This window comes from Lygodium microphyllum, chromosome 2 (assembly GCF_053477565.2).
Source record: "Lygodium microphyllum isolate KBCC chromosome 2, Lygodium_microphyllum_v1.1.10, whole genome shotgun sequence".
NCBI lineage: Eukaryota > Viridiplantae > Streptophyta > Polypodiopsida > Schizaeales > Lygodiaceae > Lygodium > Lygodium microphyllum.
The window spans coordinates 105548273-105568731 of record NC_141136.1 but is presented as its reverse complement, the minus strand read 5'-3'; the positions used below and the strand labels follow the sequence as shown (position 1 = coordinate 105568731).

Genomic DNA, 20459 nt, shown 5'->3' with positions numbered 1-20459 from the left:
CTACAAGATGCCTTCTTGGAGCCTACCTGCTAGATTTCAAGATTTGTCAAAGTACAACACACTCTTCTGCTCATACTCTCTACCTTGGTCCTCTTAAGTACAAGATTTTGGGGGTCAATCTCACCTTGCATAGTGTGCTTGCTGCATTGAGCATTGTATCTATTCATTCATTATTTAGTTTAATTATCTTCTGTGTTCATTGTCTTTGTGTTAACCCTAACCCTAACTATGTTTCTTTATGAGTCAGTGCGTTTGTCGTATGATTGTGTTTGTATATGTAGATGAGCATTTCTTTACATGTTATCAGAGCTAGGCTCACTGAAGAAACCAAGGCCCTTGATCGGAAAGCTCCATCTTTAGAAACACAAACTACCGAGGAAAGATGACATCAAATACTTCCATACCTACTCAATCCCAAAAGGAGCCTATGCCGAGAACTGAGCAAGAGTGGTAGCCACTACCAACTCCACAAGATTCAAACACGACTCGAGATCCTTCTAACTACATTGGAGATACATGTCATTATCCTATCATAGACGAGGAGCTGCAGCTGATCATGGCCAAGTTACCAACCTTGCGCATTGTTCTTTCTGAAGAGAAAATTCGGATAGTATGGCAATGCACCACAATCTTCTGTGATGTCTTCGAGACATTGTGGGACAGTCGATCTCCCATGTCCAACTTCATAACTAGCTTTACTTCCTGCTCTTCATTGGTACCTTGTGCACTGCCGAGGCCACACTTATGGACTCCAGTGTTTTCATGGTCAAACTCACTTGCACAAAAGGCAGCCAAGAGCTAGTTCACAAGCAGAGTTTGCTTGGCTTCATGGTTTCAAAGTTCCAGCTCATCAATTTTCTGAGCACTTGGTCACCTCCCTCTTCTAGGGGGTTGGCAGAAGGCATTTCACCACTCAGTAGAGCACTCTGGCCTCCTTTCCAACACAATGTTTCTGCTCTTATTCCTAGATGCAATGACAAGCGCCAATTGTGCAAAAGGTCCTGGTTGTAGTTAGACATACTTTGAAGATTCTTAAGTCTATTGAGATCATGGGCAAGAGACAATATACTAGTAGAAGATCATGGTCACTAATAGGCAGTGCAACCAATGCCTATGTTGCCACAAATCTGGCCATCAACAAATGAAGTGCACCTGGTTTGGGCAGAAGCCCACCCAACATAAGGAGCCTACCAGCAATGTGGGAGAATAACCTTGCCTGATACATTAGAGCTTAGAGGGACATTTAACAGATAGCAGATGGAGCAGTCTAAAAAGACACATATGCAAGGAGCCACTTCTCTTGGGTAGTGACTTGGACTTCTGAATGGTGGATAGAGGACAATAGGATCCCACTTTCCCTAATCTGTCACAGAGGATCCATGTCATTAGGCTGTACGGGAAGTCTTGGAAGCTAGACTTGTGCCTTGCTTGGGATAATATCCATGAGTGGGGGCTTTGGATATGGGAAGCCCAGAACCTTAGAGAAGAGAGAGAGGGATCTAGGAGAGTGGAGCTGGCTGACCTCTTTGGCTGCTTTTACGATTCCGAATCCCATGAGATGCTGAAGGCATTCACTTACATATTACATCAGAGCAAATTTCTTGATCCTCCTCTAGCTCCCAAACCAAGAAAGGCTCATTTTTCGACAGTGAATGGCAGTGCTAGAGTGAGTGAAGCTCTCACACCTCAAGGAACCGTTCTGGCTTCTCCCTTAAGCTAAAAGGATGTATGCCATGGGTCATTACTATAGGCCTCTTTGGAGCTTGATCCAGAATATGATTCAGCCATTTGAACTGGTTCCTCCTTTGAAACATAAGGATATATTGCACGATTGGAGCATCTCATACAATGCAACAAACTATTAACTTCATGATATGACAGGCAAGATAATCTATATTACCTGCAGCAAGAACTTGGATGATGGAACAAGCTAATTCCCTTTGGCATCACATTGATTTCTCTTATTAAATGGTATTCTAGAGTTTAAAAAACTGGGTCCAAAAAGTTGCAAATTAAGGAAAGGTTCTTTCTATGAAGATGCATGTTTGATGCTATTCTGTTAGGTTCTATGCTTATGGTGAAGCGGATTGCCTTTAATCCTTGTCATAGATGCGGTGCTCTAAATGAGAACACTCTACACTTTTTTTTTGGAGTTCTCCTCCTTTGCAATAGCTTATTCATCAGGTACCTTCCTCTTTAGAATCAATTTTCCTTCTTATGTTCAACTTTTTGAATCCTTCTCAATCACATTGAAACATTATGCCACTTCCCTTTCTTGGATGCACTTCTAGACACTGTGCACAATACAGAAATGTCACAATTTGGCTATCTCAGGCTAAGTTTCTGATGGCTATACTTTAGATGGCTTCTTGGCATGTCCTACTCCTAGCTTTGATACTACTGTGCCAAAGTTGTATTGGAGAGCTGCTTCGCCTGTGGCCAATTTCTTATTCAGGCTCTCAACATCCTCCTCTTCTGTGATGGCAGCCTGTATAGCCTTGTAAGTACATTGAGTGTTCAGACACTTTGTACAAAATTTGTCCATCCAAAACAAATAGAAAATTAATGGCTACCTGGGGACAAAAAAGCATACATTCTATTGACTTCTGCCAGGTTTCCACTCCACCTGCTCAACTCCATTTCATAGTGTCTTGCTTGACACATAATAGAAATGTGTTTTATTGTCGCTCTGAATTGCAGGCATTGTGCATTGGATATTACAGATGGTCATTGTAATTGTGACCGTATTTCCCCCCAAAAGATTATCATGCTGTGCTCTTTATATATTACAAAATGACACCATTATACTTGTAAAAATATCCAGTCTCTTCTAAAGTTTGTGGCTTAAATGCACAATTGTTAACTTTAAGAAAAAAGCTTTATTGATATGAGCATGTCAAAATGTTCGATGTTTCAAAATGAAGAGCTTTTCTTACACTCAGATAAAACACCGACAACACATTTTCCTTACCTATTCGGACAACTATGGCTGATGGCAACACCTTCAGAATGGATATGATAATCCTCAACTTGACCACATAAAAGAGGTTTTCTAAAAATATTTCTTCTTTCTCGTGATTCCTGTCAAGTAAAATTGACATAGCAACCATCACAATAAATTCATTGCTTGCACTCTGTAGGATTATTGAAACTATGTCATGTGGATGATATGTTACTAACCTTTGCTAATATTCTGAAAGCTCTAAATATTGCAGACACAGTTTTGTGGTCTCTATGTGAATGCCATCGTGTGACTGCTGCCTAAAACTCAGTACAACATAGATGAATTAAGTTCCATTCAATGATTAAAACAGACAATAATTTTTTCTTAAAGTACTTCATATTCAAATTTTGAAAGCACGATCAAGCACCTGATATCCATACTGCTCACACCATCGATGCCAGGATTGGATTTTTCTGCGGTTTTGTGAAAACCTTGTTATACCTAGAAGTGTCTAGAAGTCACAATGCCAATAATTACTGAGCATTAATACTAGGTGCCATATTGTTGACCACAAATGGTCATTGCAGCTAGAGACACAATCTTTACTTTAGCAAAGAATACCTCAGCAAAAAGACCATGATAATCATACATGCTAGGGCCCACCCAATTCATCAGCACTAAGGATTGTCTGCTAAATGTTTATGAAACTATCTGTCACATGGTACATCTTGCAGGCATAAAATCTTTCACATTATCAAAAACTAAAGAGCAAAACTTGTGATTTGGGAATTGGCCAACCACATGTACAACTGGCAACTTAATTTATATAAACTCTAGTTCCTGACTGATTTAGGACTTCATGCTTGGATGGGACTTAATTGTTGTATAATAGAAACACGAGCTGTCCACTGGGCAATGTGTGAACAAGAATCCATGTTAAATCATGGATACTGCAGCTATGATTGATGCTGGCACAATTGTTTGCTCTCCTCCCATTTCTACTGCCAACCAGCCTTCAGCCCACCTTCTCCTCACCCCTTTGTACCTCCATCTCCCCCCTGCTGTGCTGCTCCCCATCGTGGCTGAGCACACTGTTATGTTAGCACCTCTCACCACCACCTCCTCATCTTTCACCCATGCCACTGTCTCCTAGCTTCAACACTGCATCAACAGGCAGCACACTCATTCTAGCTCTCCTCTTCCCTCTTCTTCCTATCCACCTCCTCTCTTCAGCTGGTCCTACTGCTTCTCCCTTTCCCTTAAAGCAGCTTTTCACCATCTCTCAGCACATGTTCAAGTGCACACAATGGAAATCTTTGCATGCATCCAGCGCAACCAGTCATTGTACCCAAGTCTACCACTTCAATCAATAATGACAACAGTAACATCAGACAACCAGCCATTGTACCCAAATCTTTCACCTTGCACATTGTTCCTTCCAAGAAGAAACTTCTGTCAACACAGGCAACAGAGGAGTATAAGATACCACAGACTCAACACAGGTAATTCAACACTCCCAGATTTCATTCCATCCTCCGCATTGGTACCTCACACATTTCCAAGGCCACTGCTAGGGCAAGGCATTTTCATGGTGAGGCTCATTTTTGCAAACACTGCACAAGAGCTAGTCAATAGCTCTCCAATGGTTTCTTGAAAGGTAGTCATTTACATGGTTCCCTAGCATAGATGCTTCACTATCTCAAACTTCCAGCATTATCACTGACCATTCTATTTGAATGCTGAAATCTGATCAGCATGTGTACTTGTAAGCAAAAGATCATCAACATATAGACAAATGATCAACACCCCCTGTTTACATACGTAAAGGGTAGACTCAGATGAACTGTTTATAGACCCTTGGCTGAGTAAAGAGGCATCAATCTTTGCATACCAAGCTCTAGGAGCTTGTTTCAAACCATATAAAGCCTTTTTCAGCTTGCAAACCGGTTGTTGTACATATACTTCCTCATGAAGTTCCCCATGTAAAAATGCAGTTTTAATATCTAACTGATGCACAGTCCATCCATAACGGGCAGCCAAAGCACCATAGCACCATAGACCTGATGGTAGTCATTTCGGAGGTAAGAGCAAATGTCTCCTCATAGTCAATGCCTTTCTTCTATACACAGCCTTTAGCTACAAGCCTTACCTTATATTTGTCAATGGATCCATCTGCATTCCGTTTCAGCTTGTAGACCCATTTTCTTCCATTGGCTTTCTTCCCAAAGGGCAAAGACACTAAATCCCATGTTTGGTTCTTAATGATAGAATCAAATTCACCTTGCATTGCTGCCATCCAATACACACTTTGTTGTGCATCCTCAAAACATTCAGTCTCCTCATCATCAACTATACTTGCTACCATAACAAACTCCATGGTATGTGCAGTATCATGCATACGAGCTTGCCTTCTAGTTCGATCGACCATGGGTGCATCCAGATGACTATCTTTCATAGTCTGTAAATACCATCTAGGCATTTTTCTTGCCTCCTGACTATGCATAAGCTCTTGCTGAATTTCAGTTTCAGCACTTTGCTGAATATTCAGATCAGCCAATGGCACTTGCTGAAACACTTGCTGAAACTCCACCTGAATAACCAAATGAAATGGGCAGCAGCCCTTCAAATACAGCGCGGGCAGTCTGATATGTGTTAAAACCAGCAAGGGACAATTTTGATTTTTCATCAAATAGTACGTCCCTACAGACAAACACCTTTTTAGAGACAGGATCATAGAGTCTATAGCCTTCGCTCTCACTACTATATCCCACAAAAATGCATTTGAAAACCTTGTTACCCAACTTTTTTTTGAGTACTTGGGGAATGTGTGCATATGCAAGATACCCAAAGGTACGAAAATGTCCAACAGAAGGTTTCCGGCTGTTCCAAGCCTCAAAAGGTGTAATTTTCTTTAATTCTTTGGTCGGGCATTTGTTTAAAACATGGCAAGCACACATTACAGCTTCCATCCAAAAACTATGTGGCAAGCTCTTTGCTTTCACCATACATCTGGCCATCTCCATGAGTGACTGATTCTTCCTCTTTGCAACCCCCTTTTGCTTCAAAAAAAATTTCAGCATAGAGGACATATATTCCCTCCCTCAGTACAAACGGAGAGTCTTTATTTTACAGCCAGATTGGTTCTCAACAAGTGCTACAAAAGCCAAGAATGCATCATACACTTCTGACTTCTTCACCAAAGAATAGACCCAACAAAATCGAGTAAAGTCGTCAATAAAAGTCACAAACTAGTAACATCCTCCCAATGACTTTGTCTGCATAGACCCACATACATCTGAATGCACTAACTGTAACCTGGTTGTGGCTCTAAAAGCAGCATCACGGGGAAACGAAAACCGATGCATTTTTCCCAAAATACATCATTCGCACAAGTGCTCAGGAGGTCTCTCCAGAAGAGGTAATCCATCTAACATTTGTGTACGTTGTAAGAGCATCAAGCTACCATAGTTTACATGCCCCATCGGACACTAAGTATCATAGCAGGAGTAAGAGCGGATGCCATGTACACTGACAGATCAACTGAAAGAGCATCCAACTCATATAACCCATGACATAAAGTGCCAGTCGAGACCAAAGTCATGTGTTCCTTGTCTCTCACCATGCATCTGTCATCATCAAAGGTGACCTACAATCCACAATGTGCCAATTCTTCTTTATGCTTGGCACAAACAAAGCATCCTGTAGGCGGAGAATAGAGTCATCAATGGCTGTGAGGACAATCTCCCTAATACCTCTAACAGGGTATGATGCATTGTTGGCACACTGTAGAGACTTGCCAACTAGAGCTGCACCAACAGAAGAAAATAGATCTCTGCGAGATGTGATGTGCCTAGAAGCACCACTGTCAAAAAACCAAGTGCCAGCATCCTCACTAGAGCTAAATGCTTGATTAGCCCAAGAAGAGTCATAATTGCATGTGTAAAAGCAATACTCCTTGTCTGCAACAAAGGACGCTAACTCAGTAGCAGTGGAAGGAGTATCAGAAACAGACATCCCTGACTCCTTTTTCTTCTCCTTGGTGATGCACTTTCTACACTCAGTAATGTAGAGGCATGGCTTCTTGCAATAATGGCATTTGCCTTTCTTGGCTTATATGCTCTCTTCTTTTTTATTACCCTGTGAAGTGCCTAAAGTTCCAGAGCTCTACGGAGCATTCTTGACTTGACTACCTTTGCCCTTCTGTCGAGCCATAAAAGCCTGCTTAGAGGCTATGACATCCACACCACTATTTCTTCTTGTTTGCTCCTCCTCTAGAAGCAAACTGACTAATTGAAAAAAGGAAATAGACTATGGGGCAATCCTCATTGTGAGGTTTAGGATAGTATGAAAAGCCAAGTATGAAGGAGGTAATGTGTTCAATGTAGTAGATATCAGCTGTGCATCTGAATAGTACTCATCGACATTTATAAGTTGCTCACGCAAGTCCTAAATTTTGTTCAAGTGATCCTGCATGGAATCACCCTCATCCATTTTCAATGTCTCGAGCTCTATCTTTAAGAAAGAGATGTGGGTCTCATTCTTACCAACAAACATCTGCTCCAAAGTTAACCAAGTTTCTCCGCTGAACTGCCAATGCAATCAGCGACAAAGCCTGTGCATCCCGTGTGTCCCATACTTTTTGAGCTGCTGATCTTTGGGGAAGTGGCTGAAGTGGAGCAAGCTGAACAAGCTGAGGTGCCCATTGTCCACGTCCTCCTAGAGGAAGAGTAGCAGGAGCCACAACTCCGAGCCTAACTTCTTCTCCACTGACATGTGAGAGAGGACAGCAAGATCGAAGCTCAGCATAGAAAATAGTAGACAGTGTGAGAGTAAAGCACGACACCCAATGCAAATGGACTGAAAGAGAGTGTAAACTGAAAGTACAAGGTACAATCCTTAAACCTTAGGGTTGTAGCGGGGTGTTCACACCCGAACATGATAAGTGCCCGTAAGTGTGTGTCACAAGCACATACAAAATAATACCATAAGTCTGGGGGAAAAAACCTCTCCTACCGAGAGTAAAAAGTACCCCAGTGTCCTACTGATCACCGACACTCCGATGTGAGCGTAGGCGTAAGTGAGGCGTGAGTGAAATACCCAACAAACCCCCCTGGAGTGAAGAGTAATCCAAGGGTACAAGGATCATCTGCCACCAAAGAAGATCAAATTTAAAGCATAGCGAAATGCTTCAAATTTGTCACGAGGAAGAGCTTTGGTAAAGATGTCTGCCACATTACTGGTGGTAGGACAATAGACAAGGCTGATATCACCTGCATGTAGCCTCTCTCTGACAAAGTGATAATGTATCTCAATGTGTTTCGTGCGTGCATGAAACACTGGGTTCCGTGTCACTACATGGCACTCTGACTATTAGTGAACAAAGGAGTAGGCTCCGTAACAGATACATCCAGATCAGCAAGCAAGTGTCTAATCCATACACATTCAACTGTGGTAGTGAAAGTTGCCTTGTATTCAGCTTTACATGATGATGTGGCAACAGTGGACTGTTTCTTGCTAAGCCAAGATATGCAAGACGAGCCAAGAAAGAAACAATTGCTACTAGTGGAGTGACGTGAATCATAATCACCAGCCCAATCAGAATCACTGTAAGCATGTAACTGCAGTGGTCCCCCCTTGGCATAAATCAATCCAAGAGATCTAGTACCCTGCAAATAACGGAAGACACGCTTAACAGCTTGCCAATGTGACATGCGTGGCTGATGCATATATCTGCTCAGGGCTGAAACTGCAAACTGTATGTCTGGCCTAGTGTTGCATAAGTAAATAAGACATGCAACTGTTGGAGCATATGTGTGTATGCCAAACAAATCATTGTCATCATGTAATGACAGTTTAAGTCCAAGTTCCATTGGTGAACAAACTGGCTTGCAATCCTGTAAGCCAAACTTCTCAAAAAGTTTACCAATGTATCTTGACTGTGATAACCCAATACCTCTAGCATCATGTATGAACTGAATGCCCAAGTAATAATGCAAAGACCCCAAGTCTGACATGTCAAAAGTTTGCTACAAATTTTGTTTAAATGCTAAAACCTAATCAGCGAAGTGTTCTTACTGCACCGGGAGCGAAAATCAACTGGCGAAAGTCAGTTGGTTTTCTTACAGACCCAGACTCTAGCACAGAGTGGGGCGTCCACCTAGGATTTAGATGGGTGTGCAGAGGGCAAACCATCCGTTACCTAGGGTTCCAAGTGGGACTCGACATCACTCCCGCCCAGTAGTTTCTTCCAGTCTTTGACTCTATTCGGAGGAAGCTGACCTACTGGAGTATTGCTCGCCTTTCCCTAGCAGGTCGAGCCCTGGTGGTTAACCAGGTCCTCTTAGCAACGTCTTGGTACATCACCTCGTGTTGGTGCTTCTCCTCATCCTGTGTAGTTCAACTTTGCCATCTAGTGTAGAACTTCCTTTGGGCCGGTTTAGACGATTCCAAGGATTCCCAAGTGACCAAGGTAGCATGGGTGACCATCATCCGACATCGGTCAGAGGGAGAGCTTGGAATCTTAGACCCAGAGTATCAGAGTATGGCCCTCTTGCACAAGCTAGTAGTCCGCGGCCTCACACCAAGAGGGCAGACCTGGAAGGTCCTACTGCAGGAGGGTCTCCAAGATTGTAGACCGAGGCTTGGTAGTGATTGGAGACCGTCTCCAAGATGGATCTTCACGACGGCCCAAATCACCCCCCGCCCCCAGATCCCCCTTTCTACGCAGCCTACTTCGTGTGTGGCAGGGCCTCCATAAGGCCCTAATTCAGAGCCCCCAGGTTGCCAAGAGGAGATAGACCACTAGCTGGTGATCTGGAATCCCCAGGTCAGAGATCGGGATGGGATACAGATTGGCGAGCGCCCCCACATCCAATGGGTTGGTTAGGAGGCCGGCCCAGCTCATACCATCAAGACATTGCGGAAGGTGTACAAGATGGTGGACGAGGAGGTGCTGTAGCGAGCATTAGACTGCCAGAGAAGAGTTAAGTTGAGAAGAAGGGAGATAGACGTAGCAATACCTCAGGAGTGCCTTGCCCTCCCGATACGAGAGCCGGTAGAGCCCGGGGAGGTATGGGCCACTAGGTTTTCATCAACAGGTATCCCCCTACAAGTGGCAAGTAGAGTGAGCAGCACTCCACATGGGACTTTCTTCACTGTGCAAGAGGGGGGGCGTCTGGCCCTTGACACAGGGTAGTAGGATGAGGGGATAGTTGTCCTTTCATGGAAGAGGATTCGGATGGTTGGCCTTCACGGGAAGACATGGTGGCTGGACCCTTATGTCTTCTGGGAGGAGCTCACGGAGTGGCGCCTATAGCCACCGCGGTCCCCAAGAAGCCAGCAAGGTTCCTGGAGTACACATCCAGTATTGGCAAATACGTACTGATGCAGGAGGACATGGATTGGGCGCCGTCACATAGCAGGCATTAGGCGGCGGAGCACAGCATCACGAAGGCTTTCTAACGGACCTTTTGGCGTCCCCTATGGGATAGCTGGAAGCCGAGGAGGGTATTGTATTTATTATGGCTGGTGGCACATGGAGGCCTGGCGGTGGGAAGTTAGTTAGTCCAGATGTAGAAGGAGGGAGGTTGTAAACGCTGCACACAGCAGCCTTTGGAAACTCCAAAGCACTGCCTCTGGTCGTGTGAGGCAACGCAGCTCGTGTGGAGAGGAGCATGCCACATCCTCTGCCGTATAGCACCCAGCCTTGGATGTATCTCATGGGGAGCTTTCTGCTGGTAGGCAGTCAACCAGGGTCGTCACCTTCTATATGAGTCTGGGATGCAGGACACAATATTCATTATTGAGGCAGGGTGGTGCGCAGTGGTCGGTTTGGAGGCTCTACCCATACGCCAGGTATTGGAGCCCACAACAGACCGCTCTGAGATATGGGAGATCATAGGGAGTCTTACTGGATGGCATGTCTAGAAGGCATGGTGTCAAGAGGTTTTTGGCGGGGAGAGACTTTCAATATAGGCGACCTTAGCAGAGCTCTAGACCTCCATCATCCACTCCCTCCGCGGATGACGGGACCAGGTGCAGGGCGAGTCTCGAGCTCGTCAAGAGCTCCGTTTTCATTTCATGCGCACTTGGGGCGGCCAGGACCTGTTTTTCGTGATGCAGGCAGGTAGCCCCAGATGGCGATACAACCCCCCCCCCCCCCCCCCCCCCTCCATGGCTTCTTGTCCCGCCTCCCACCTAGACCGCCCTAAGAAGCTTGTACACTTGATATATCTGTGACTCTGCATCACCTCCAGCTAGTCTGTTGAGTATGAGCACTTCCCTGTCTTCGGGGTTTATTTCTGAAGTAATATAACTAGCCACATTTTATTTGCAAAAAAAGGAAGGATAATATACAGAGAGTAATGGCTGCACAGGATTTGTTCCTTCAGCTTTTGGATTGTCTATTAATAAAAAGAAATGAGCAAGTTGGAATTATTTCACTTATGATAAGCACATACTTGTCTGGCAGATCCAGCAATTCCATGGGATTGTATCTGACAGTAGTCTCAGAAAGTAATTACTTGAAACAGAAACATGATGTTCTAAAACAGCACATAGAGTTTCTCACTGGTTCATGACATCATCTTGCTATCTATCTTTGTCACTGCTATGTTCTATTTATCCTAATATGCAGTAAGATATTCCAACTGTCAGCAGTAAAGTTTTACCTTTCTCTCATGTTTCTTTTTGGATGCCCACTTTCTCCAGCATATAAGTGTCTTTTGGCACTGTTTGGTTGACATATAGCTCAGTCTGTTTTGAAAGCATAACATAACAGAGTTAAAATACGAGATGAAAGTGTACTCAGGAATAATCTGCAACAAGACTAAGCATGTTATCCTGATAAACATTTGAGCTTTCAACAAGTATAACCATACATAGTCACAGAATAATTCAACTTGCAGGCATGGTCTATCTGCCAAAGCCTCCATCCAAAAAATGATCTGCATCAAAATACATGAAAGAAAAATATAGTACATTCTTTCTGCATGAAAATTCAACCTTTAATACTCAGCCAAAACAGGTTACCGTACTTCCTGCACTTTTGTGAAGCATTGAACTCAAGGGCTTTCACCATGCATTTGTGTGTGAATTTCCTTCTAAGTGTAATCTCTCTCCAAGTATGAATTATTTCGAGTAATATCCTGCCAATCTTATTTTTCTTACTAACTGTTTATTGGACACCAGAAAAGCAATCCACATGCTCAAACAACAGCATAGAGTAACCAAAGATCCTATACAGTGTAGATTTTGACAACATTCTGTTCCCTAGCATCTGAAAAAAGTATAATTCCATCTCTTATGTAGCCATAAGGCAAACAAAGGGGGCACCTTCTTTGAACAGAAAGAACAATTTTTGAGAAACAAATTTCCAACAATTGTTTCTTTTGCCACCATTGCAACCAAGCATTGAATGCCTCTCTCTGAATAAATCTTTTACGCCAAGAAACACCAAAGGAGAGGACTTGTTCAAGGGAGTGCTTATAGTGAATCCACACCTATGTTTACGACCGAATAACAAAAATTAAATTCCAAACTGGAAGAACATATTGGTGCTACTGGGACACAACAAATACCATACGCCAAATCACTACAAGCAATAGAATTGAAGTTCTGCCACTTTGTAATATCTGACCAAACTTGGAAGCCTCAGAAACAGATATATTCTGATTAACTCCATCTACAAGATGGATAACATAATATTTATACAGAAATATTTGAGAAGAGAAAGTTTCATACCCTCCATTTCTGCAGAAGAGACAACTGGACTCTGTGAGATCTTACTTCACGGCAAATACCTGCTTGTGTGCGGTATTTCACAGTTGCATTGCAGTATGCATGCCAACCTTCCAAAACATTTCAAAGTTACAAGAAAAGCAGTAACCTCTCCCCTTTTACCCTCCCTCCCTTTTTGTTAGTAAAGATGTTAGAATATCAAAAAAGAAAGACATGGTACATCATACAACAGTGACATTCAAGAGTATATCAATCAAATAATGCAACCATACATCATACCTTGTAGTCATCCAAGTTTATTGAGAAAAGCCTATAAAGTGCTTGATGTATCTACTACAAAGAATGACTCTCCTATTGGACAAAGATCATGCAAACATGCACATGTAAATGGTAGAGAGTACATGGAGATTCAAAGACCGTTAGCTGGAAGAAAGAGGGTTTTGCTGCTAATAGGAACAAAGATCATGCAAACAGGCACATGTAGATGGGAGAGAGTACATGGAGATTTGAAGACCATTAGCTGGAAGAAAGAGATGGAATGATTGGGTATTTCAAAAATTTTACATGGCTTGTCACTGAAGATGCCATGATCGAGACTTCAAGTACTTTATAAACCCTTCTACTAGACATTCTCTTCTGTTTTTATTTTTAATTTGACTTAGTGAAAAGAACTAAACAAACATATGCCCATCTAGCCAACATGCAAGTCCCATGCAGCCATAGTTGCCACAAGTTTTGGAAATCGGAAAACAGAAACGTGTTTGGAAGTCACAAAACTGAGTTTCAGCCTCAATTGAAAGCAGTGAAATGGGAACCCAAAAAATGTGTGGGCGTGCGTACATCCACATGTGTATGCACGCACATGTGCATGTGCGCATATGTGTGTGTGTGTGTGTTGCATCAAGGTCATGGAGCAGGCTAATCTGTTCTCGTGTTTGGCTGCACTGACCCCATCAAGGCTTAAAATCTCATCGTCATCACATGCTCTCACTGGGTCAACTACGCAATTATCCTTTTCTGACTAGACTTCCCTTGGTTACGTGTTGCCATAGGAGGAAACCTTATGTATGTGAAACAAAACCGGCTCAAATTGAGCCCCAGCAGCTACCCTTGGGGGAGCACAAACTACTCAACCCTACCCATCATCTAGGCATAAGTAAAAGATCTTATAAATTTCTGGATGAATTTTGCAAACAAATTGCAAACCCAAGGTAGTGACTAATCAGTCCTTCTCAAATAATATTTTAATGGTTTAATGCGAAAGGAGCTTTATGGTTTTTATACGACTCCCTTTTTCTAATTTTAGCAATTGCATAAGGCAAGCAAGATTTTCACCATTTAATTCTTCGATAAAATCACAACATACCACCAAGTAGAATTACATGCTTTTACCATTGTATACACTTTATCATGTGCAAATCATCTCGACATTTTGTTAGTTTTTCCCATTATTTGGATTGGATAATAATTGTAGGATGTTTAGGCCTCAACTTAATTAACTAGCAAATGGTCAAAACCATTTGGATTTCTCTCTACGCTCACAATTCCATTAATTACGAGGAAAAGTACAAGACTACAAGATGCAAGGTGGCTCTAGGCCATCGTGCATAGACCAAATACAACAAATTCAGCAGATCCAAAATGACAGAAGCAAAGACCAAATACAACAAATTCAACAGATACAAAATGATAGAAGTGCAAGATGCACGCCGGAGCTAGATCAAGAGTTCTGATGAGCTTTTCTTGCCGAAGAGGAAGAAGGCATGTCTATAGGGTGGGCACTGGAACCTGGATACTTGTGATCCTGTGGAACAATGACTCTACTAGTAGCATCAAAGGCTAGCTGAGCTCAAGGGCCACAGGTGCGCAGGGAGGATTAGCTCAATTGCTATTGTTGCGTTGTTGTTTGGGGGCCAGTGGATCCTCGCAAGGGTGGAACTCAAGCAGTAGGCGCATCAAAAGATTTATCCCAATGACAAAAATAAATGTGAAGAAGGTCTTGCGAAGGCAAAGAAGGATAAACAAGTGTTGTGGACATGAAAGTGTCCTTCGGTTTTTCCTTATTGCGTCGGTGTCCATCCCTGTGTTTCAAAGTCTAAAGAAGGAACTGGGGACTGCTTGCCTTCAGACTAGCTGGGCTGAATAATCGGTTGTAGGGCAGAAATTGGAGCCATGTTTTTGGCCTTGGTCCTTGTCCATGGGCTGATCCACCAAGGTACTATTTTGGTTTGGGCATTCAGCCATGAAATGACCCAATTGACCACACAAAAAACAATAACCAGCAAAAGTACCCCACTTGAGCCGGAACCAAAGAGGCTGCATGCCATTACAATTGAGGTGCAACCAGTTGGGTCTCTTCTTGGCAGTATCCCACAGCAAGCACAATCTATTTCTATTGGCTACCTTCAAACTTAGGGGTACCAACACATGGCCTATGGCAATCAGTTGTAGGGCAGAAATTGGAGCCATGTTTTTGGCCTTGGTCCTTGTCCATGGGCTGATCCACCAAGGTACTCTTTTGGTTTGGACATTCAGCCATGAAATGACCCAATTGACCACACAAAAAACAATAACCAGTAAAAGTACCCCACTTGAGCCGGAACCAAAGAGGCTGCATGCCATCACAGTTGAGGTGCAACCAGTTGGTTCTCTTCTTGGCAGTATCCCACAGCATGCACAATCTGTTTCTATTGGCTACCTTCAAACTTAGGGGTACCAACACATGGCCTATGCCAGCCATTGCATAATTGAGAAGGGTCCAATAAACAGCTAGGCAACTCTCCACTTCTACCCATACAGGACATTCCTGCTTCAGTACACATTGGAAATTTGCCAATGGATGCCATGAGCCAATATGCCAATTCTTTATCCAAGAAAAGGTGGTGCTTGTCAAAAAATAACAAAGAGAAAAAATGACAAAGAGACCAGAGAGATAGTAGGGTTTGCAGAGAGAAACATAGTGTGTACGACAAACACTGAGAGAGAAGAGAAACTCAAAAACACAAGAACATGGTGATGATGCAGTGAATCATGCTATGAGAAAAGCTAATATAGCCGAGCTGAAGCTTAGAAGATAACTGCACTGTCCTATCTGAATCAAGCGGCAAGATCTATGGGAATTTGCACAGTGAAGAGAGCAAAACACAGTCCTCCAAGCAGTGGGCTATCGAAGTAATCATTGGAAGGTGAAGGACAGCTATTGAGGGAGCGAACCGTAGTCCTCTAATGCTGTTGGAGATAAAGAAGGTGATCACCGACTATCGAGGGAGTGAACCACAGTCCTCAAATATCCCAGCAAGTGAAGACTGACATCCGTGTAGAAAACCTAACGCCAAGCTAGAGAATGATAACACCAAGATGTGTGAAGCCCTCTAAACTACCAATTGCAGATACCAAGGTGACGCCATATGGGAAGAAGATGATGCGTGCTAGTAGAGATGCTCCAGAGATGCAAAATGCAAGAGGAACCTGTCGCCAAATTTAGGAGAAATGATGCCAAGCAAGAGATGGTGGAAGAAAGCCATGAATTGCAATATCCTCCAACAGGTGTCTAGGCAACAACAGCGTGAGGAAAGAAGAGTGTCGAAGTGATGGAAGAAGAGGAGTGGAGAATGACTAAAGTGGTGGTGGTGATCGAAGACGGTAGTGGTGAACGAATGAAGTGACTACCTATTTATAGGCATAAGTTGTCTAGGGTGGTGCACCACTATGTGGTCGGCCATTGAAAAAGTAGCCAAAATGTGGACACCAACCCTTTTTGGGGCTGTCAATGTGAAACCCTAAATGAAGTGTGTAAATTAATGAAGTGCTTTCTCAACAGTGCTTATTGAGGAGAAGATCCCATACCAAAGCAAGAATAAGCACAACCTTGTAGAAGCCACACAAACCAGTGAAAATCTCCTCCACACAATCAATCTAAAGGACAGAAGTCAACCACTAATAGATCTTGGTAAGCACAGGAATTGAGTCGGTGAACAAGAGAATAATGCCTCGCTTGTAAAAAGCAAAAAAGAAGCGAACTTGAGTATACATGTGTATCCAAAATCTCCTCCTCCGCATAGGCATGAATAGCTCGATGGTTATGTTTGATGTATTCCTCCAAAAGAGCATTCACAAACTCAAGCAACCGTTTCAAATTTGGTACTTGCAAATCCTACGAAGTGTTCAGATTTATACAATCGCATTCCTAAGACAGCATCTTTGTATGGAGCAATAGGGCAAGGAACATGCAACTTTGAGAGTGCGCAACGGAAGAAACACGAACACAAAGAGAGAAAGCAGAGAATGAAGGAAGAAATGCTGCACTGACTGAAGTATATGCTGAATACAAAGATGTGGACTAATCAGTCTCTGCACACAAGCCCGAAGCATCAGTGAGAGCACCAGATCAGGCTGAAATGAGTGGCAGCACCAATATCGGAGAGGAACAAGAGCAAGATGTGTTATGACCTGTCGAAGAGTGTGAAAAGAATGACTAAGGGTCAACTATATATAGCCCCATCTCCCCAAAGCTGGTCGACCTGCTGGCGGCCAGCAAAACTAGTCAACTAGGCCCCAAAAATGGGCTGACCTACACAAAAACGTCCTAAAACGGCTACTAGCCACTCCAGAAAGAAATGCAGCCAAAACACATCCTAAATAAACTGACAGAGCTCCTCTGTCTCCTGCCAAACTCTAATACACCGACATGTTAAATAAGGCACACTAACACCCCCTCTCAAATCTTTGGAGGCTCTAAAGACCTAACAATCTCATGTGATGAAGCAAAGAAGCTTGGGGCAAAGGCTCCGTGAAGAGATCAACCGCATTGTCCGTCGTGGGACAGTAGGCCAGTGCCAGCTCCGAATCCACGATCCACTCTCGAACATAGTGGTATTGAACCTCAATGTGCTTCTTGCAAGCATGAAATGTAGGGTTTTTAGCCAAAGCAAGGGCACTCTAGTTGTCAACGCGAAGCTCCATAGGTCTTGTCTATGGAAAGCCAATCTCCTCCAACATGCAACGGAGCCAAACTACCTCCATAGTAGTCGAACATAAAGCTCGATACTCAGCCTCTGTAGAAGAAAGAGCCACAATAGGCAACATCTTGCTGCTCCAAGAGATAGCTCCCGAGCCAAGGGAGAAAGCGTAACTTGGAGGGGATCGTCTCTCGTGAATCCACATCACTTGCCCATTCCAAGTCACTCCATCCAGAAAGAGTGACCCCTCTCCATACATGATCCCGTAGGATCGAGTCCCCTGCAAATACCAAAGAACACGCATGGCAATCCGCCAATGATCCTCTATAGGAGTTGTCATGAAAGAAGACAAAAAAGCCACCACAAAAGAAATATCCGGTGGAGTGTGGATAAGCCTAATTAGAGAGCCAACAAGGCACCTGTAACGGGTAGCATCTAGAAGGGGAACTACATCGGCCACAATCTTGGACTCACGGTCCATGGGGCAAGAAATAAGCCAATACTCGGCCATATGAACTCCGAAAGAAGCTCCGAGATATACCTATGCTAGGAAATAAAAATGCATGGTGCCATTTGATAAATCTCCAATCCAAGAAAGAAGTGAAGGATCCCAAGATTCGTCATGTCAAACTCCTACCGCAAAAGAGCATGAGTGTGATCCACCTCCTGAGTGTCGCTCCCGGTAATGATAAGATCATCAACATACAAAATCACCAAAACACATCCGCTACCCTCAACCTTGAAGTATAGGTTGGGGTCATGATTGGAGTGATGGAAACCACTCTGTACAAAGAAGCGGCCAATCCTTTGGTACCAAGCGCGAGGAGCTTACTTCAGACCGTACAGAGCCTTCTACAATCGGTAGACATGGTCCTCCTTCCCCTCCACAAGAAAACTGGGAGGTTATGAAACATAGATCTCCTCCGCAAGGACACCATTCAAGAAGGCTCACTCAACATTCATCTGATAAACAGGCCAATGGTGGTGGGCTACAAGAGCCAGAATAACCCAAATAGTAGACATCCAAGCCGTAGGTGCAAAAGTCTCAAAATAATCCAAACCTGCCCTCTATGCAAAACCCTTGGCAACAAGCCTAGCTTTGTGCTTGTCCAAAAACCCTTTGCAAGGTACTTGGTCTTGCAGACCCACTTCACACCAACCACCTTCCGCCGCTTGGGATGCGGTACAAGCTCCCAAGTCTGATTTCACTCAATGGAATCGATCTCATCCTGCATAGCCTATCTCCAAACATCCTGTGCAAGAGCCTCCTCAACCGTAGAAGGCTCGGAATCCTGAAGAATCTGTGACATAAGAGCATAGTTCACACAGAGTGAACTATCCCGTTGGGCCTGTAAGCGGACTGATCTGCGTGGACCGGTAGGAGAAGCAGGAAAGTGAGTGACACCTGAATCCTACATAAGCTGCCTGTACCACCAAGGAATCTAAATAGACTCCTCCTGCTGCAAGAGAGACGGAGTAGCCTCTGGAACCTGCAAAGCACTTGTCTGTGTAAGGGACTCCCCCTCACCAAGGGAGGGGAAATCCTCCTCATCTGTAGAAGGCTCGCCCTTTGTCAACTAAGTGTCCCTAGAAAACTCCTAAAGAGAGGCGGAAGGGACAGAAGAACTCGAAGAAGAAGTAGTCGCATTCGCCAAAGGTGGAAGGAAAGCCAGAGTAGAGGGAAGGAAGAAGAGGAATAGAAGGCAAGGGAGGGTCAGTCGATGACGAAGTATCACCTATAAGAGAACCATCAATCAGATCCTTGAAAGCCACAACCTCATTGAAGATCACATCCTTTCTCACCTCAATCTTTCGTGTCGTCAGGTCATAGAGCGGATATCCCTTTGTGATCGTGCTATAGCCCACGAAGATAAGCTTTCTCGACTTCGAGTTGAGCTTCATCTTTCTCTTCTTCTTGTCCACATGGACAAATGCATCACATCTGAAGATGCAAAAATGAGACACAGAAGGCTTTGTCCCATAGAGAACCTCATAGGGAGTCATGTCCTATAATGCCGAAGTCAGAGAGCGGTTGCGGCTATGAACCGCAATAGCCACCACCTCACCCAAAGGAAATGAGGAAGTCTCCTATACTCTAGCATCGATCGGGCCATCTCTAGCATGGTCTGATTCGCACGCTCCACCACACCATTCTCTAATGGTGTGTTCGGATGGGTATACTCCACCCGAATGCCGTGATCCATACAAAACTAAGAAAAGAGGTGAGAAGTAAACTCGCCACCGTGGTCCGCTCATACACCAGGGACTTTGGAGGCAGTCTGCGTTTCCACAAACACCTTCCACTTGCAAATCGGGAGTACACCTCACTCTTGTACTCCAAAAAGTAAGGCCACACGTAGTGACTGAAGTCATCCACAATCAACATCAAATACTTGGCCTTCCCAAGGAAGGCCGTGCCCATAGGTCTGCAAATATCAGTATATATCAACTCCACTGGCATAGAAGCCCTCCTAGTGGCAACCTAGGAATGAGGCTGCTTACGTTGCGTGCCCCACAAGTAGCTAGGGCCCAAAGTGTGAATAGAAGGGAAATCTGGAAGTGCCTCCACCACCTTCTTCCGAGAAGCTTGCCGTAATGCATCAAGGTTAAGATACCCATAACAAGCATGCCCAAGCTCGTGAGAAGACCATGTAGCTAAGGATGTGAGCGTATAAAGCCCACCTTCTTGTGTACTTGTCCAAAGAGCTGCACCTAAGGAAGCATCCTCCATGGTAACTACATCCTGTGTAAAGACAATGCGGGTACCTATCTTGGTCAAACCATGAACAAACAAGATGTTAAAACCCAAATCCGGTACA

At 43.8% G+C, this 20459-nt stretch overlaps 1 protein-coding gene across 5 annotated transcripts in view; it reads right to left on the bottom strand.

Moving 5' to 3' along the window:
- The window catches only part of LOC148040138 (uncharacterized), a 206149-nt gene that overhangs the window by 139839 nt on the left and 45851 nt on the right, over positions 1-20459 (bottom strand). For all 5 annotated transcript variants that reach the window (XM_087696996.1, XM_087697005.1, XM_087697024.1 and 2 more), the window contains 8 exons: positions 12686-12792; positions 12278-12444; positions 11980-12090; positions 11824-11889; positions 11614-11698; positions 3372-3455; positions 3181-3261; positions 2972-3081 (listed from right to left, as the gene is read on the bottom strand). In XM_087696996.1, coding sequence (XP_087553122.1) covers positions 2972-3081; positions 3181-3261; positions 3372-3455; positions 11614-11698; positions 11824-11889; positions 11980-12090; positions 12278-12444; positions 12686-12792 — 811 coding nt within the window. The remainder of the gene's footprint in view (positions 1-2971; positions 3082-3180; positions 3262-3371; positions 3456-11613; positions 11699-11823; positions 11890-11979; positions 12091-12277; positions 12445-12685; positions 12793-20459) is intronic.